General features: G+C 38.6%; 1 protein-coding gene across 4 annotated transcripts in view; it reads right to left on the minus strand.

Moving 5' to 3' along the window:
- Nucleotides 1-21,033, minus strand: part of PTPN2 (protein tyrosine phosphatase non-receptor type 2) — an 86,332-nt gene that overhangs the window by 43,683 nt on the left and 21,616 nt on the right. For all 4 annotated transcript variants that reach the window (XM_049620491.1, XM_049620490.1, XM_049620489.1 and 1 more), the window contains exon 2: nucleotides 19,336-19,426. In XM_049620491.1, the coding sequence (XP_049476448.1) occupies nucleotides 19,336-19,426 (91 nt within the window). The remainder of the gene's footprint in view (nucleotides 1-19,335; nucleotides 19,427-21,033) is intronic.

Raw genomic sequence — 21,033 nt, forward strand, 5'->3', positions numbered from 1 at the left:
GCTACAAAGGGCCAGATTTCATTCTTTCTCATTGCCACGTAGTACTCCATTGTGTATATAAACCACAATTTCTTTATCCATTCATCAGTTGATGGACATTTAGGCTCTTTCCATAATTTGGCCATTGTTGAGAGTGCTGCTATAAACATTGGGGTACAAGTGCCCCTATGCATCAGTACTCCTGTATCCCTTGGGTAAATTCCTAGCAGTGCTACTGCTGGGTCATAGGGTAGGTCTATTTTTAATTTTTTGAGGAACCTCCACACTGTTTTCCAGAGTGGTTGCACCAATTTGCATTCCCACCAACAATGCAAGAGGGTTCCCGTTTCTCCACATCCTCTCCAGCATCTATAGTCTCCTGATTTGTTCATTTTGGCCACTCTGACTGGCGTGAGGTGATATCTGAGTGTGGTTTTGATTTGTATTTCCCTGATAAGGAGCAACGTTGAGCGTCTTTTCATGTGCCTGTTGGCCATCCGGATGTCTTCTTTAGAGAAGTGTCTATTCATGTTTTCTGCCCATTTCTTCACTGGATTATTTGTTATTCGGGTGTGGAGTTTGGTGAGCTCTTTATAGATTTTGGATACTAGCCCTTTGTCCGATATGTCATTTGCAAATATCTTTTCCCATTCCGTTGGTTGCCTTTTAGTTTTGTTGGTTGTTTTCTTTGCTGTGCAGAAGCTTTTTATCTTCATAAGGTCCCAGTAGTTCATTTTTGCTTTTAATTTCCCTTGCCTTTGGGGATGTGTCAAGTAAGAGATTGCTACGGCTGAGGTCAGAGAGGTCTTTTCCTGCTTTCTCCTCTAGGGTTTTGATGGTTTCCTGTCTCACATTCAGGTCCTTTATCCATTTTGAGTTTATTTTTGTGAATGGTGTGAGAAAGTGGTCTAGTTTCAATCTTCTGCATGTTGCTGTCCAGTTCTCCCTGCACCATTTGTTAAAGAGACTGTCTTTTTTCCATTGGATGTTCTTTCCTGCTTTGTCAAAGGTTAGTTGGCCATACGTTTGTGGGTCTAGTTCTGGGGTTTCTATTCTATTCCATTGGTCTATGTGTCTGTTTTTGTGCCATAGAAATTTATTTTAATTCTTCTTTTCTATTAAGGAGATTAATAAAACTTTAAAGTGTATTTAACTTTTTGATTTCAAAGGAAACAAAAGCAAGACAGTTTCTAGTGTTAAATAAAACATCATGTTAAAACTATCTACAAAGATAGTAACTATACAGAACATTTCAGGAAGTGAAACTATCACAGCCTTTTTATGAGAAATTGTGACTTTATGATTTCTGTAACAATTATAACAGGCAATGCCTCTTCCCCAACTCAGAATCACTTCATGTATGGTTTAAAATATCTGTGAGAGTGGACACAGGTCCCCTCACAACCTGGGAGTCAAATGTCCCCTTTCTCTGCCCTGTTATTATCAGTCAGCCCCAAATCTGTCAAGTGTTCATTCCAAACCAAACTTCGGACTTCTGAATTAGTACAAAAATGCAAAAACAAAAACACCAGAAAGTTAAGTGCTTTCTCCTCTCCTAGAGTTTATTCTGCCCAGAAACCTCTGAAATGCAATTATCAAATAGACGGAGTCCTCTAACACCTGGGCTCTAAGTAATAAGCCCTAAAGCCCACAGTATTATTATCATCATTCTAGGTAAATATATGGTTATCTCCCTCTTTCTTATTTTTTAAAAAATTCAGCAAAGGGAGAAAAATGAAGACAGTTCAAAGTACATTGCAAGAGATACCAACAAGCAATCAAACCATGCTTCATAGGAAATCTTATTTCTCAACATCTAATAACACCAAAAGCTGAACTATCAAGAACATATCCTTTTTTTTTTTTTTTAATGGGGGCATCATCTGCTCTTAATTCTTGTCACCAAGAGAATAAAGAAATGCAATATCCAATAGAATTGCAGCTTGTAAACTGGATAAAAATTAAGCAAACATCTGATGAAGATTCCCTTCACCTCCCACCCTCAAACAGTATGTTTTCCGAGAAATGGTTTCATCTGTCAAGAAATGACGCTCTAGCTGTGGCCTGAGCTGACAATACAGATTAGCTTCCTCTTTCACTAATGTCATAATAAGCCTTTTTTTTTTTTTAAACACCACTTCACTGGTTCACCTTTTATCATAATTGTAAAAAGATCTTTTTTTGGAAAGTTGGAAAGTTGGAAAGTCTTCCAGGTCAAACAGGAAAATGGATTTACATCCATCATAACTATCCTCCCTAGGTTACACCAAGGTAGAGATAAACAATCACTATCATCAACTGGGCAAGAAGACCATGTCTCCATTAGTAAGTACAGCATTGAAAGATGTTCCCCATTGATTCTCCTGTTCTCAACCAGGAGGAAACTGTTAAGTTTTCAAATACTGATGTCTATATTCATATGTTACCTCCCTGCAAGAATGCAAAGCACTTCAGGGCACCTGGGTGGCTGAGCCGTTAAGTGTCTGACTTTGGCTCAGGTCATGATCTCGCCATCTGTATGTTCGAGTGCTGAATTGGGCTCTGTGCTGACAGCTCAGAGCCTTGAGCTTCTTTGGATTCTGTCTCCCTCTCTCTCTGTCCCTCCCCTGCTTGCACTCTCTCTCTCTCTCAAAAATTAATAAACATTTTATAGACATGTCAACCATCTTCGACTCTATAAGTTAAATACCTGAGACAAAAATATAATTTTCTCTCATGAATCAAGCAATGAGCCAAAAAAAAAGCTAGAACTAAAATCCAAGTCATCATAAGCGCTAATGAAGAAACACATACAAGAGTTTAACATTTCAATTGTTTCCTCTGAAAATAAAACTCAATTTGATGAATAGTTCCTTTACTGACAACATAACCAACTAGGACCGCTATATAGGATTTAGTGCCTATATGTGTCAGTTATTGTATGACACATCTTACCGCATTACTTCTCTCAGTCCTCACAACCCTATGAAGTTGACATTATCATGCTCATTTTACTGACACTCAGGGAGTCAAGTCATAACTACACACACTAGAGGAGCACAAGAGGAGATTCAAACTAGGTCTGTAACTTGAGGGACTACATAATTCCCACACTACATTATCTCTGAAACGTCCAAGTTGGCTCCTTTACCACCCTTTTCACACACCCTAAGTTCTTCCTCCATCGCCTTTCACTGTTCTTCACATCAGGTACGATTTCTGTCTCATCTCTGTCACACAAATCTCACTTCCATGAAGATCCAGCCTATGAATGACTTTCTCTAAATAGCCCGTTTAAGGGAACCCTCACCATGAAGTTCTGTTCTTCACATTTAATACCCTCAACAACTTTTATGCAATTTTCATTCAACAAATATATTTTAGGAGCCAGGCAACAGCGACATAAAGATAACAATAATTTGTTTAAAGCTTTTTAAAAGAAAAAAATTCTATTAAGTAGTAATTCCTACCACTATCTTAATTGCACTGTGTTGTGTGAAGAAAGCTGACCAACTGATGCCTAAGGAAGCCAAGTGAGATGAGCAGGCTTTGCTACATAGAGGAAGAAGGAGCACACACACACAAAAGGAATAAAAAGGTATGGTGTATCATGGACTGGCAAATTCAAAAAGGCTGAAGAACTGGGTAGCCAAAAGAGATCCCAAAACATGTTAAGGCCAGACTCTGAAGGGTCTTGTGTGCTGCACTCCAGGCACAGGTTACCTTAATAAAGCTCTTTAAAGGACTGACACAAGCACATTTGATTTCAAGAAAATAACGACGAGCACTCTAGAGGATAGACTGGAACAAGAAGACAAGTTAACACACTGATGCACTAACAATTTAATCAAGAGACGATGAGTACAGAGCCAAACAGCGGCAGGAGCAAAGAGAGTTACAATGAAACACATCCCAGTGCACACCACCACCAACTTGCCAACCAAGTAAATAAATACATGTTGTTCCAGTAGGTCCCATCTTTTTGAAACAATAGGGTAACTGTCTGAGACTTCCAACTCATTCAAACTATCAAGATTTCAAGTTTCTACGCTCGATAGGGCAAGGTCATTGATTAAATTTGACTTCCACACATCTCCAAATCTAAAAACAGGTCTTTAATCTACCCCTAAACGTCTCTGCAATGGAAAGAATGCCTGAGAAGTATCCTTTAAAAATGTGTACAATACATTAATATACTCTGGAACACAGATATCCTTCCTCTTTAATAGTGTGTATAAAATAAGACATACGAAACTTTAGTTTAATATTATCAGTCAACACCTCAACCGTCTCCTTGAAACTCATAATTGCCTCTTCAAGAAGAGAGAGAGCATGGAGAGTAGAGGGAGTTGGCAGAAAGTACTTTCCTTACATCCAAAAGTCCATGGGACACCACAGAAACAATACAGACCAAGTATTTAGTAAATCCTTCCGCATTCCAGGCACAGCTCTCGGCACTCAGGACCCATCCATACTCTTGTGGAGCTCACCTTCTCAGAAAAGGAAATAACAGCCAAAACAACTAAGTAAATGATATGTTATACAGCACAAATGCTATGGGGGGAAAATGCAAAGTGAAGGGGAACATCATGCTGGGGAGTAGGAGCAGGATAGGTTACAATTCTAAATAGGGGGGAAGGTTGGCCTCATTAAGACAGTGACATTTTAGCAAAGACTTGGAGGAGGTCAATCATATGGATATTTTGGTTAAGAGTGTTCCAAGCACAGAGCAGAGTTAATGCCTTAAGGTGGGTATGTGCCCAACATGTCTGAGGGACACAAATAATGGAGCTTGAGCCCAATGAACAAAGGGTAGAGAAACAGCCTGCAAGTTAGGTTCAGAAAGTTAAGAAAATCTGTACTGATTTATTAGTCACACCTCCTAAATTCAACTCAGAAAAAGTTTCTACTTCCATCTTCTTAGTGTCTACCCAGTACAGCGCCATAACAATTTAGGTTGGCAAGTGTTCAAGCATTGTTTATACACTGAATTCCAGAAAATTTTCATATTTAAATTGTTAAACTACGGTAGAATTTTGTTAGAATGATAAATCACTATTAAACCATTGTGAAACCTATGCGGGAGATGAGGTTATGTTAATTGACTTGGAGAGTAACCTAATTCAGTAAAAAGGTTAGAGCTCAGACACCTCCAGAACTTTCCAGCATAGGCATCTGAAACTCTGTGGCGCAGATGAAAGACCATCTACGGGGTCTAAAGATGTAGATTCTGATGTGTGTCCTGGCTCTACCAACCTACATGACCACAGACACAGCTGTGATTTCACAGTTGTGAAAAGAATAACCTGCTACTTCAGAAACATTATCAGCATCCAACTTAGTTACTACACCCTGTGATAACAGCCACATCACTAGTCTCAGTTTTCTTATAAGATGAAATGGCTGGACTAGACAAATCCTTCTTGATTATTTTTACCGACTGACCCTAATATATTCCAAGTATCCATTACAAAACTCCTTGGAAAGTCCTATTTTTAAAATTTATAGGAACTTAAAATTTCTACTTCATTATGCATCTGTATTTTAATATATAAGCAATCACACCTTCCCTTCCCACGTTCCAAGTATAACCGATGGTCCTAGAAGATGTGCCACATTTCCCCAGGACATTAAGTTCCCTCCCTGTACATTTTTGCTCCTTCTTCCAGTCCCCAGTGTAAGTACTCTATAGGTGAACTGTCCAAGTGATGAGCCATGACTACAGTGGGGGTTCTCTCCTAGAAGGCTACCATTATGATAAGATTTTGATCCACTCAGAAATTGGGGCAGCAGCAGTGCCCAGACCTCCAGCCATCTGTGGCCTTCTGTTAGGGTTAACCTCTGTGTAGCCTGAGACCCTGTTATGTTCATTATGTATTCCCACTGCCTAGCACAGTACCCTTACCCAGTACCCAAATCAAGAAGCCATCAAATTCAGAAACCTGGAAAGATGCTGGTATAATCCAGACTGTAATCCAATTTCTCGTTTTATGGGCACAGATTTGTGTGGTGTGTACAGTTCTATGCTATTTTATCACACGTGAAGACTGTGTAACCACTACCACAATCAAGATACAGACAGTCCTGTTCCATTACCACAAAGATCCTCTGTGCAATCCCTTCACAGTCATAACTCCCCACCAACCCCATCCCTAACGCATTAGTCTGTTCTTTATAATTTTATCATTTCAAGAATGCTGTAAAAATGGAATCATATAATATGTAACCTTTGAGATTGGATTTTTTGACTCAGCATGAGTCTTCTGAGATCTATCCAACTTGTTGCATGTTATCAATAGGTCATTTCTTTTTATTGCTGAGTAGTATGCCATGGTATGAATATACTAGTTTGTTAACCACTCACCTGTTGAAGGACATTTTGGCTGTTTCCAATTTGGAGCTATTACAAATAAAATTGCTATGCACCTTCACACACACATTTCTGTATGGACATAATGTTGCAATTCTCTAGGATAAATGCCCAGGAGTGCAATGGCTGGGTTGTATAAGGTATGTTTAGTTTAAGAAACTGCCAAGCTATTTTCCAAAGTGGCTACACATTTTACATTCTCACTAGCTTTATATGAGATCCAGTTTCTCTACATTCTTAGAGTATTGTGGCTTCATTATTTTATCTGTTCAGTGGGTGTGTAGTGATCTCTCACTCTCACCACCATTGTTTTAATTTTCATTTCCGTAATGGTTAATGATGTTTTTAATATGCTTATATGCTTACCTGACATCTGTGTTCATAATCTTTTGGCCATTTCCTAATTGGACTTTTTTTGTTTTACTCGTTAGTCTTTTACTGTTGAATTTTGAGAGATCTTTTTATTTTCTAGGTCTGAGTTCTTTGTGGCTTATAAGTATTTTCTCCCAGTCTGTCCTTGTCTTTTCAACCTCAATTCCCTAACAGGGTCTTTAGCAGAGCAAAAGCTTTTAATTCTGGTTTAGTCCAATTTCCTGATTTTTTTCTTTCATGGACAGTGCTTTTGGTGTCACATTAAGAACTCTTCCTCTAGCCTTAGGTCCTGAATTCTCTCCTGTTTCTTCTAAAAGTTTTATACTTTACATTGAAGTCTATGATCCACTTTAATTTTTGTATAAGGAATATTAGGTTGAGATGGTGGGGGGCTGCTGTGGATGTCCACAATTGCTCTAGTACTGACTGTAGAAAAGATCATCCTTCTTCCATTAAATTTCTTTGCACCTCTGTCAAAAATCAATTCACTATACTTGCACGAGTCCATTTCTAGGTTCCCTGTTCTGTTTTCCAGTCTATGTTTCTATTCCTCTGCCAATATTACATCATCTTGATACCACAGTTAATACAGTAAGTCTTAAAATCAGGCAGAATGATTCTTCCTCACCTTCTTCTCCCTTTCTGAAATTGTTTTAGTTATTTTAGTTCCTTTGCCTTTTCACATACATTAAGAGTAAGCTTGTTTGTATCTACAAGAAATCTTTCTGAGACTTTGATAGGAATTGTGTCAAACCAACAGAAAAATCTGGGGACAACTGACATCTTTACTACATTGAGAGTTCCAATCCGTGAACATGGTAGGTTTCTCTATTTAGATCATCTTTGATTTCTTTTATCATGTTTTGTTGTTTTCAATAGACAGGCCCTATACATGTTTTGTTAGATTTATTCCAAAATATTTCATTTTTTAAGAGCAAATGCAAATGACCTTATATTTTTAATCCTGTTTTCCTTGTGTCCATTGTTAGTATGTAGAAAGATAATTTTAAAAAAATTTAATGTTTACTTATTTTTTAGAGAGAGACAGAGCACAAGTGGGGGAGGGGCAGAGAGACAGGGAGACACAGAATCTGAAGCAGGCTCCAGGCTCTGAGCTGTCAGCACAGAGCCCAATGCAGGGCTCGAACCCACCAACTGTAAGGGTTAGTGTAGGGCTAACCTGTAGCCTTGAGAAGTAACAGCTTTGTTTTGACACTGTAGGTTAAGAGATAACAGCCTTGTCCTATCAATCAAGGGAACAAAAAAGTTCAAGGAAAATCAACTGGATTGGTGATTGATTGGATTGGGGCAAGGGCATGTTGAGAACTTTGAAAAAGTGGTGCCAGAGACAGGGTCAAGGATGTCAACTGGTTGTGGCTTAACGGCAGAAGGTCTGAACTGTTTCCACCCCCATCTGGGAACTATTTCTTTGTTCTGTTCCCAGGTGATGATAAGACAAAGTGGTCGGCTATAAAAACTCTGTACCCCGGCTGTTCGAGGCTGCACTCTGATGAAGAGTGTTGGTGCGATGGGTCGGCCTTGCCTCTCGTTGCAATAAACTTTGCTGTGACTGTCCCTGGTGCCCGTAGCATTCTGTTTCAGGAGTCGTGTGGACACAACACAACCACGAGATCATGACACGAGATCATGCGAGTCAGACGCTTAACTGACTGAGCCACCCGGGTGCCCCAGAAAGATAATTTTTATATGCTGCTCTTATACATAGCAACCTAGTTTAACTCACTTATTAGTTCTAGGAGGTTCTTGGGATTTTCTATGTAGACTATCATGTCTAGACTATCTGCAAATAGAGGCAGTTTTATTTCTTTCTTTCAAATGTGTATGCCTTTTATTTCCTTTTCTTGCCTTCACGTGTTGACTTGGATTCAGTATCCTCCCCTTTAAATAATCTTTAAAAAATTTTTCAGTTGAAATAATTTCAAAACTTACAGAAAAATGCCAAAAAAAATACAAAGAATTTTTTTCCCTAAATCATGACAGCAAGTGCAAGCATGATACCTGATTATCCCTGAACATTTCTGTGTGTATTTTCTGCAAAGGACTCAATTCTACTTAACCACAGTACAACCATCAAAATCATAAAATTAACAATGATACTTTACTAACTCAGACCCCATTCAAGTTTCACCAAATGTCCTAATATCTTTTCTTTTTTTAAACTTCTTTATTGGAATCTTTCAATAATCATGTGGTACTTAAGGGAATATACATTTTTTTTTGAGAGAGAGAGCACGTGAGTGCACGCACACATGCAAGCAGGGAAGGGGCTGAAGGGTAGGGAGGGGCGAGAATTGTAAGCAGGCTCTTCGCCCAGCACAGAGCCCAAGGCAGGGCTCAATCCCACAATCTTGAGATCATGACCTAAGCCAAAATCAAGAGTCGGACACTTAACTGACTGAGCCCCCCAGGCACCGTTTCCCACTCTCCCATAATACCTGTTAAACAAAAGGATCCAATACATGATCACATGTTACATTTAGATGTCATATTTCTTTAGTCTCTAAACTGGAACCATTCCTCAGTCTTCCCTGGGAAGGGTTTTATTTTATAACCCTTTGAAGACTACAGAGTGTCAATCCATTGGAGTAGTCTGGTATTTTCCCATGGATGAGTTTAGATAATATACATTTGGCAAGTTCAGCACAGAGTGATGTTCTGTACTCACTGCATTCCATAGGGGAAGTTCAGGATTTCAATGTGATGTGTACCATAATTGGTCATGATCACCTGTTTAAGGTTGGTGTCTGCCAGATTTCTCCACCGCACACTTACTATCCTCCTCCTGTATTAATAAGTATTTTGTATAAGGGCACTCTAAGACTATGTAAATATTTTGTTCCTCATCAAAGTTTTACCCACCAAGTTTAGCATTTATTTCAACATTACTTGACATCCTACACTAAGGTAGATCTTTCCTTTCTCCCCATTTATTCATATTACTGATAGAAGTACAAACTCATGGATTCCTATTTTATTCAGTAGGTTATAATCATTATTTATTTCAATGCTCCAATCACTCCCAAGTTTGACCCATGGGCTTCAAGCTGGCTTCAATATCCGTTTGACACAGCCTCATCATTTCTTGAGCATCCTTAACCTTCTGCGACTATAAGACATTCCAGGCTACTTTTTTTTTTAATGTTTATTTATTTATTTTGAGAGAACAAGAGAGTGTACGAGCATAAGTGGGGGAGAGGCAGAAAGAGAGGGAGAGAGAGAATCCCAAGCCGGCTCTGTGCCAAAAGCACAGCCTCATCACAAGGCTTGATCTCCCAAACCACGAGATCATGACCTGAGCCAACATCAAGAATCGGGAGCTTAACTGACTGAGCCACGCCACTGAAACACTAATTCTAATCTAACATCATAGGGCTCACTTCACCTTCCCTCAACTCTTCAAATATGCCCCCCCAAGATGCCCTCCCTTACCTACATGCCTTCCACATGTGGGTCCCCGACCCCAAGGGCTTTTAGACTGAATTATTCACAGGAGAGAGGGGAGGCTTAATGATGTCTTTAATACCTTTTGTATCTTCCCTATTAAAGATAACAGAAACTATAATTTTTTAAATATCAATAATGCCCTAATTGAAATAAAAATAAATGCAAAGTAATTTATATGTTAATATATGTAGATAGTTGAATAGAAATACACCAGAAGAAAAAAGCCCCCACAAATTTCCATAATGTCTCCTAGGAGATGGCAAGCATCCTTGTTAAATGTCACTGCTCTACAGAGTAAACGCAATAAATAAAATTATAAGGCAGTAAGATTAGAGCCAGAATACAGAAATAAAGTGCTATAGAAGCAAACTAGTAACTTTCAGTAGGTACCTCTCAGAGGAGTGATACCTATGTCTTGAAGACTGAACAAAACTTTACTGGGGGATAGGTAGTCCAATTTAAAAAAAAAAAAAAAAAAAAAAAAAAAAAAAAAAAGGTTGCACCTGTTAAGGAATCAACAGTGTAAGAGGAGAGAATGGCAAATGGGGGAAGAAAGTGAGGAAGGGATGAGGAATGGGGCAAAAAGTGAAGCATACAAGAGATGTTTCAAAATTATCTAACCAACCCTCTACAATTTATTCACAAATGCTCTTTAGAATGTCTCTAATGAGAAGTCCACACTCTGAATAAATACCTACAATAATGAGAGTGCACTAGTTCATATGGTTCGTTTGTATGTTTAAATAGTAGCTTTACAGGGCAAGAAAGATCCTGCATATTCTGACCTGAAATTCACTAACTGCGGTATTCACTTGTGAACCTCAGTTCTCTTGTTTGAGCTTAATACAGGATAATGAATTCCTTTTGTCATTTGAAGTTCAAGTATCTGAAGTCAGCTATCATGTTGTTCATTAAAGTTTTCTTTCCCCACCTAATCAATTCTAGCTTCTTCACCAAGAGTTCTAATTCTTATACCTTGGGTCCCCTCCAGTGCAGTGACCTGTAGAAATAAATTATTAAAAGTCCAAAATAGCTTTGATTTTGCCATAAGATCAAAGATTAAAAACAACAACAACAAAACAAAATTAAAGACAGAACCAAAGGCCAAAGTCCTAACAAAGAATGAGAAAAGAATGAAGAGAAGCTGACAACAGAATGGATTTTGAGAACACGAAGCGCATTACATCTTTATTTTTGAACTTCAGATGGGATAAGGAAGAATACTGACAAATATTTACATAAGAGTTACTATAAAACTTAAGTATATCTATACTTGCTCTGATTACTATTATACAACAGTTTTTATTTAAATCTGCTAAGGAAGATGATAAGCATATCCCTGTCAGATATAAAGACCTATTTTAATAACTCAAATATCTGCTGTCTTATAATTCTGAGACTATCAAAATGGTTCCTTGTAATTCTTTGATATATCTGTGCTTCTGGATTACCAAGAAAACAGTATCATCTATAATTTTGATGGTTTTGAAACATGTCCACAATTCTTTGGTTAATTCTTCCACCTAATGGCGGAGTTTCAGTCCTCTCCCCTTGAACCTGAATGGCCACTAATGAACACAATGTGATGGAAGTGGAGTGACTTCTAAGTCTAGGTGGCACAAGGCAATGCAGTTTCTAGCTGGCTCCCTCTGAACACTCACTCCTGAAACCTGGCTACTGTTTGCGAGGAAGTCCAGGTCATATGGACATGCCACCTGTAGGTGTGCCGGCTAACAGCCCACAACTGAGCGAGGAAGGCCTCAAGGGGACTCCAGCCCCAGCTACCATCAGCATGAAAGACCCTGAGCAAGAATCTCCTGAGTCCATATATTTGTATATATGATAACTGATTGCTATTGTTTTAAGCCACTGTTTTGGGGTGGTTTGTTATGGCACCAGATAAAATGACAGCTTTGTTTCTGTCTTAATTTTTTTTCCCCCCAATCTGCATGCCTTTCCTTTCTTATTCTTCTTTCTGTAGTGACTAGGACTAAAGCACAATGTTAAGCAGAAGCGGTAATAGTGGGCATCCTTGTCTTGTTCTTCATTTTTTAAAAAATGTTTCTAACGTGTTATCATTTAGACTTATGTTATATTAAGTTACAGAAGTTCTCCCTCCCGGTCTAATTTGCTATGTGTTTTGTTTTTAATCATGAGGAAGAACTGACTTTAAAAAATCTTTCTGCACCTACTGAAATGTTCATATGACTTTTTCTCCCTTACCTAGTTACTGTGGTGAACCAACATTTTAAAGATTTTCTAATGTTAAGCCACCCGTATCTTCCTAAAATAAACTTACAGACTCTGCTGTATTCAGTTTGCTAATCTTTACATCTATATTCATGAGGGAGATATGCCTGTAACTTTTAGTCTTCTTACTAACTTTTCTGGTTTGGATATCAAAGTTCTATAATGAGCTCACAGAAAGAACTGGGGCACATTCTTTGCACATTAATTTTTATCCTTCTGTTGTAATACATTTAAGACAACATATTTTCTTTGTATTACTATTTTGCTGCTTTATTAAAGTTTTATATTTTATATAGTTTTATATAAACATTGTATATATTGTTCACTTTTTATTTACATATTTTACACATTATTCACTTTTAAGCATTTTAAAGTTTCCATTATGATTTCTCCTTGACACATGAATTACTTGGAAATCTTTAAATCTCCAAATTTATATGATTTTTTATCCTTTTATTAATAATCTATAATTTAATTGCATTCTGGTCAAAGAACATGGCCTGTAAGACAGCAATTTTTAAATTGTTAAGATTTACTTTACAGCCTAGTCAATGGTCCATTTTTTATAAATATTCCAAAGTCCTAGAAGAAAATGGACATAAGGTTTTACATATTTTTCTTATTAAATTAAGCTTAATTGCGTGGTTAAATCTTCTATTTCTTTACTTATATTTCATCTTATTAAGAAGCCCATGAATATGGACTTGTCAGTTTCTTCCTATAATTCTATTCTTTTTTGCTTAATCAATCTTGAGGTTATTTTATTAAGTGAATACAAATCTCATAGCTAATACTGGCATTTGCATTCAGAGTAGCTATGCCATTTGGTGAGTTGTTTTGTTTTGTTTTGTTTTGTTTTGGAGGTGGGGGGCACAGGAATTCTGCAAGTTTTCCTTACTTCCTCCCCACCTAGTAACTTTTTAAAAAGTAAATTTATTGAGAATCTTCTTGTTTTGTAGCAGTAAGGGACTATGGACTATCTAACCTGCCACACTATCAGAATCATAACTCTTTGTGTTACTTTCCTTTAAAAACTGACAGTTTCACATGGATGAACCTTGAGGATATTATGCTAAGTGAAATAAGCTGGTCACAAAAAGACAAATATTACATGATTCTATTTATATGAGGAATTTAAAGTAATCAAACTGTTATAAACAAAAAGTAGAATGGTGGTTGCCAGGGGCTGAAGGGAGAGAAAATTGATGTTGTTCAACGGGTACAGAGTTTCAGTCATGCAAGATGAAAAGATGGGTTGCACAATGTGCATATGGTTAACAGTACTGCAGCATACACCTAAAAATTGTTAAGAGGGTCAATTTATGTTATATGTTCTTTTTTACCACAATTAAAAAAAAAAAAAAAAAAAAAAAAAAACTGCTTCAGAGCCAGTGAAAACAGGTGACAGTTAGACCAAATACAGGATTTACAGAATTTCTACCTGTAAAGCAGAGAGTAAGAAACTTTTAAAATTTAGCAGTAGTCTCTAAAAGTATAAATATAATTCTTCAAGTGATTATTACAATCTTTTACTCTCTTCTAAACCAACCAAGTTCTTGCCTCTTTCACAACTGTCTCACAGTTAATGGAGACAATAGAGGCATCTTTTGGTTGTGGCAATTATAGGAAGATTGTGGACTTCTTCAAATTCTATTTCAAAATATCCCTGTTTGAATACAGTTCTCATATTCACACCTCCAAATGTAGTTTCTATATGTCAGTCTGAGGACTGGTGCCAAGCTGGGTATATAAGAATCACATAAGGAGGAGACTGTTTAAAAACACAGATTTCCAGACCTACTGAATCAAAACCTAGAAAAATCTGGGACTCATAAAAAAATAATTTATGTTCAGTTCCCCTTTATTTAGCTGGTTACTATGTATTTTTTAAAAATTTTTTTTAATGTTTATTTTTGAGAGAGAGAGAAAGAGAAAGACAGTGCAAATGGGGGAAGGGCAGAGAGAGAGGGAGACACAAAATCTGAAGCAGGCTCCAGGCTCTGAGCTATTAGCACAGAGCCCGATGCGGGGCTCAAACTCACAAACCATGAGATCACTGACCTGAGCTGAAGTCGGATGCTTAGCCAACTAAACCACCCAGGCACTCCACCATGTATTCTCTTAAAAGCCATCCCTAACTCCTCAGGCACAGCTCCACCAATACACAGTACTAGCTCATGATACATAAAGCACAACAGGTCTGTATCTCCCACTAGACTATGAATTATCAGAGGGCATGGTACACATATTCATGGTATTCTCAGCGCAAGCATATTGTCAGTAGCTGGTTTTCAATACATGTTTTCTGAACCAAATCAACAACTGTCAAGTATTATGTATGGAAATATATTTTTAAATGATACAGTGACTATCAATCAGGTAAGGTACATCCACATCATCTTGAGAGTGTTTAAAAAATACACATTCCTGGGCCTGTCTAGATTTAGTGAGAGTCACCACCTTCATGACCTCCTCCACTGTGTGAGAATAACATCCAGGGGGAAGTGGTTGTAGATAATTAGAAGAAGATTTTGACTGTTGTGGGTTAGAAAGAGGAGGATGTTCCAAAAAAGTAATGATACCAGAAACTGGTCACACTGGGGGATGCCTGGCTGGCTCAGTTGGTGGAGAATGTGATGCCTGATCCAGGGGTTGTGAGTTCAAGCTCCACAGTGGGTATACAGATTACTTAAAAATAAAATCTAAAGGGGCGCCTGGGTGGCTCAGTCGGTTAAGCCACTAAGTCGGTCCGACTTCGGCTCAGGTCATGACCTCACGGTCCGTGAGTTCGAGCCCCGCATCGGGCTCTGTGCTGACGGCTCAGAGCCTGGAGCCTGCTTCAGATTCTGTGTCTCCCTCTCTCTCTGACCCTCCCCCATTCATGCTCTGTCTCTCTCTGTCTCAAAAATAAATAAACATTAAAAAAAAATAAATTAAAAAAAAATAAAATAAAATCTAAAAAAAAAAAAACCCAAAACCAAAAAACCCACACATTGTGAAAATGGAATTATAATTATTTAGTTATCAAGTAGATATGGGACCTGAATGGGAAAGGAGTCTGAGTTTCTAGCTGCAGTAAATGTGCCAACAGTGGCACCATTTATGGATGGGGAAAAAAGCAGGTCTCAGGGCTGGGACCAATGGACTGTGTGGGAGGAATGCTAGCTCAGTATCTGGACATATTGAGTCTGAGGCAGCTACAGGACATCCACACAGAGATGAGTGCCTTGCATAAATGGGTTTAGGGCTGAGAGGAGAGACCTAGGCTGAAGATGAGATTTAGGGTGATAAGCAGAAAGATGGTAACAAACCCACAGAATGAGACCACTCATACATATAAGTGTTAAGAGTGAGAAGGAGGGAGAGACAGAGACAGAACCCTGAAGAAGACAAAGTCAACCGAGGAAGGTAAGCTCTGAAATGGGTGACTAGCCAGAGAAGTAACAGCAAAATTAGAAAAAATATGGTTTTAGGGAAGGAAGGCAGAGTCAACATTATCAAAAGTCACAGAGGGATAAGAAAAGAAACCATTGGAAAGTCCCTCACTGCATTTCAAAACTAGAAAGCTTGAAAATGGTACTTCAGAATAAAGGTTTCAGTGGGGAGGTTGGGGCAGAACCATGGGCTGAAGAATGCATAGGTGATGAGGATGGAGAGGCAAATAGTATGGTGTCTTCTTTTGAGACTCTGTGCACACAGGCGTGCACGTGCTTATGTCCACACAGGTAATAGGACAAGTGGGGCCGAGATGAGAGAAGAGGGTTGAAATGAGAAGAGGCTGAAGCACATTTACAGAATAAGGAAGAGGAGCTGTGAGAAAAAGGTTGAAGACACAATTAAGAGTGGTAATGACAGAGAATGAGGTCCCCGAGGAGGAATGAGGCATTGGGATACAAACCTAGGATCAGAGCAGGGAGGTTCTTCTCCTGGGACTTAAGATGAGTGCAGAGAGATGTTAACTTTCCAGGTGGTGGAAGCTGAAGAGTTATTTCCTGATTTTTAAAATGTTTCTCTGCAGGACTGAAGGCAGATCACATTCTGAGAGTAGTGGGCATGAAGGTGGGTTGAGAGCCGGCTTCCTCTGGGACAAGCCAGAGCGGAGGAGCAGTGGGAATGACAACGGTGTGTAGGAGGACAGTGAGGCACCCCAGGTCCAATCAGTGCCCAAGCTTACCCAAGTGCACACATGAACCCAACGATAGCTTACAGAAGCTGAATGACAAACTACTTGAGGCAAAGTTTCACGGGGTTAGAGAGAATTATAGACCCACAGAGATTATTTTTCCAACATATTAGAACAATAAGAAAGTCATTAAGTAATAAGTAAGGTGGGGAAGGAAGTAATGTACTACAATAGGTGAAAAAATCAAGGAACTAAAGATCCTGGTGAAGTCAAGGGCTAAGAAGACAGAAAGTAGCCGTCAAGATAGCGGCGTTTAAGATTTCAGGTTGTGAGCTGAGAGGTCCAGAACTGTAAGTCTACGGCATTACATGGTTCCTTCCCAGAGACACGACGCCATCCAGGCACAAAGAAAGAGGTACTGAGAGGAGAGGGCAAAGAGGAAGACAGTGAACGGCGTCCTCAGCATTCAAGGCTTTGGCAAACATGTGAGAGGAGGCTGCGACATGGGGACTGTGAAGTCGGGACAGATCCAAGGGCAGCAGTGTGATGTGTCTGGATGGCATGAGTCTCAGAGCAGATCATTTTAATATGCAAGTTGGAGAGTAATGGCTTGGACTAGGAAGTTCTGTGGTTACAGGGGAAGCAAGAACAAATAGCCTCTACCTAAGAAAGACAGAAAGGTAGTTTACTCAAGGGAAAGCCAGGCTTCTACAAGGAGAAGATGCAGGGACAGGGTTCACTGAGTGGCATGCCCATAGCAGAGTGCAGCTTTGGAGACCACTATATATATAGAGAGTGGCCAGAAAGACAGCAGGGGGCATGGGGCCACACCTCCTCTGAGGAAGAAACACCTGTCCCTAATACTAGGTACCCATACAAGGCGAATGGCTCTCTTCCTGAGAAGACATACAGAAAAAAGAGCCCAAGCCAGTGAGGATGGAGGCAGGGTTACTAGGTACACTTGGTAAAAACCAAGCTCTCCTTGCAGCCTTCAACTTGACCTGTCCAACAGGTAGTTGGGTAAATAAGTCTAACACTTAAGAGACAAATCACAACCATTTCATTGACTTGTATACTTGAGAGGAATTTAAGTTACAAATGTCTTACTTTTAAGCATCTCAGTTCCAATTTTTACCAATTCCTCTATTTAGATCAATTTGATCAAACTAATCAGGGAATTCAAACATCAATTATCATATCCAGTGACTGCAATTACAACAGATTTATGTAAAAAAACAAGGGCAACTAGGGACTTGGAATAGGAGGAAGGGAGCAAGGTGGCTGGCGCCACAAAAGGGAGGGATCTTGTGGTGGGACTGGTCCACTGGTCTGTGCCCAGACTGTGATCCCACACTCTACCGCGTAACAGAGCCACAGAGAACTGAACACAGCCACAAATAAGTGCAGGTGAAACTGGGAAGATCTGAATGGGTTGCATCCACGTGGATTTCCTGGTTGTAGTTATGTAAGAGGTTACCACTGGGGAAAACCAGGCGAAGATACCCTTGTGCTATTTCTCACAACTGCATGCAAATCTACAATTATCAAAACAAGAAGTTTGGTTTTTTGTTTTTTTCTTTTTTTAAATTAAAGCAAAGTGTACACCTGGAACACAGGGTCTTCAAAGTCATGGTAAACACTGGAGATTAGTGTCTCTAGCTCAAGGATATTCAACCAGAAATTTGAAGAGGGTGAAGGAGCACCTAAATGTTACAACCACTGCCCACAACCCCATTCCCTGCACACACACCCACACCATATGGAAAGAGAAACCTAGTATTTAATAAGTAATTGATAACAGACATGAAATATTTTAACAGATTAGTCCATCTGATTTGTCCAAAATTAGCTAACATACTTTTCATGGAAATGTACTTGGTTGACAGAAGGAAAAACATTGTTCATGGAAGAAATAAAGTATGGACTTTCCCCCCAGTAATTAGATTTTCAATGGAATGTCCATACCCTTCTAACAAGGAATACAACATACATAAGGGTATATAATCTGCGACCTTGAATAGAGTGAGATTATTCAGTCTATACAGGAGGACTCAGCACACTAACACCGAACCATCATTGCATGTACATGAGTGGGTACATCAGAATCCAAATTGTCAACCACAAGGGAACCGTTACACAAAAGAATGGCACATCCAAAGCCACTATTAAAGCCACTAAAAGATTTAATATAGGAAAATGTTTATAATGTATTGCTATGTGGGAAAAGAGCTACAATCAATATGTGAAGGATTCTAATTTTAAATTTAAAAGAATGTGTATATATGTTTGTTCAGAAAAAATACAAAAAGAATATAAACCCAAAAGTTTTTATTTGTTTTTAAATTATGGGTTTTTTTCCTTTACATATTTCTGTTTTAAAAGTTTTCTGCAATGAGTACATACAACTTTTATAATTTGGGGAAAAAAGCAAACTATACGGATAAATATTTTAAGTAAAACTTATAAAGCCTATGGAATAATAGGAAAAGGAAGTATGTTTATGAATACACATACACACATATATGACTACAATTATTTTAAAGAAAGGAAATTATGCATAAGAAAAACAGATTAGTAGAAAGTACACCAAAGTAACGGTGGCTGTGTTTGAAGGATGAGTTATGAGCAGTTTTCCTTCCTTCTATTCTAGACCTTGAAATTTTTCCTTAAAGAACGTTTATTATGTTAATATGCAAAAAAAAACCACTGTATTTATCAACCCTATCCCAAACTTTTTCACCGCAACCTGCCTAAAACAAACCAACATACACGTGCACACAAAACCACAAATACTTACATGGGCTTACATCTCTGTATCTGTTTCGATTTCTGTTTTCTGGAAACTTGGCCACTCTATGAGGATAGTCATGGGACTCATTGCGAATTTCCTTAAAATAACAAAAATATATTTTAATATTCCTCTTAAATTGTATATAGCAAAACAGATACCTTCCCAGCCAGTATAAAGTAACATTTATTGAACACTTATGATATGCCAAGTACAACACAAAGCACGTTGCCTACGTTATCTATTTCAATTCTGACAACACTGGTAGGAACAGTTATCCCTGTGAGGGATGACAGACTCTGAGAGATAAAACAATCTGTCAAAGGTCACAAAACCAGTAAGTGGCTGGACAACAAATGTCGTTCAGGCACCAAAGTCTCTGCTCTTGATGAATTTATATATTGCCATGCAATATTCAACCCCTACAAGTAACCTTAAACACGTTATGTAATACAGAACTAATGCAATGGAGGTATCTAGGCTAAACACATCACACTCAGATTTCTGACTAAACTCTCAATAATACCCATCTCTATTTTGGAGTTTCTACCTTAAAACTTTAATCTGTTTCTTCATCTTGGGCACCTGGGTGGCTCAGTTAAGCAGCTGACTTTGGCTCAGGTCATGATCTTATGGTTTGTGGGTTTGAGCCCCGTGTCAGGCTCTGCTGACAGTTCAGAGCCTGGACCCTGCTTCAGATTTTGTGTCTCCCTCTGTCTTGCCCCTCCCCTGCTCACACGCTATCTCTCAAAAATAAATAAACATTAAAAATTTAAAAAAAAACAAAAACCTTTAATCTATTTCTTCATCCTTATGCCACTTTACTGTTACTTTGAGTCCAGAAATATCCTCAAATTTTACTTCTAGAGTCATAAGTGCTTAGCAACCACCACTAGGCCAGAAGCTCATTTTAGGACCCTTACAGTTTTGTGTTCTACAATGGAAGAAATTCTGTGAGGACACAGCTGCACTAGGCACTCAGCTATTTGGTGTATCACCCAATTTGTTTTTTCACCCAAATAGAATACGTTTTTCTGAGAATTCTGGTAAAAAGTGAGGGGCAGCTGGGTGGTTCAGTCGGTTAAGTATGCTGACGGCTCAGAGCCTGGATCCTGCCTCAGATTCTGTGCCTCCCTCTCTGTCCCTCTCCCACTCACACTCTGTCTCTCTCTCTCTCTCTCTCAAAAATAAACATTAAAAAATTGTTTTAAAGTGTGCATTAACAGCAAAAATTAATTGGGTCTTTGGTCACACTATTACATGTGAGAAAAAGCATTTTAAGTTAGGCACCAGATAATTTTATAAATTAAGCATAAATAAATTATTGAAGTCACTTAGCAAATGACCTTACTGTGGGTTCCACACCCTCTTATATGCCACCAGCCTCAGAACAGGTAACTTTATATTTCGTATTTTCACCCACTGAGCCTTCTAAGATGCAAAGAGTAGTGAAACACAGGCCACCTGTCAGTGGGAGGAAATCTCAGTCACACTGTGTGTGCAGAGAATGTATGTTGGTTTGGCTACTTTGGAAAATGCAATCTGCCACACACACACACACACACCACAATTGTTTCTACGGACTTTTAATGCTTCTCTCTCATCCAGCAATCTTGCTGAGCTCTCTATTATTTTGTAGTGACTCTGAATTTCTCAATATAACCAAATAGTGATCATTCTGTCTCTTCCCTATATTTCATATTTCTT

Source organism: Panthera uncia, assembly GCF_023721935.1.
Source record: "Panthera uncia isolate 11264 chromosome D3 unlocalized genomic scaffold, Puncia_PCG_1.0 HiC_scaffold_8, whole genome shotgun sequence".
NCBI classification, from domain to species: domain Eukaryota; kingdom Metazoa; phylum Chordata; class Mammalia; order Carnivora; family Felidae; genus Panthera; species Panthera uncia.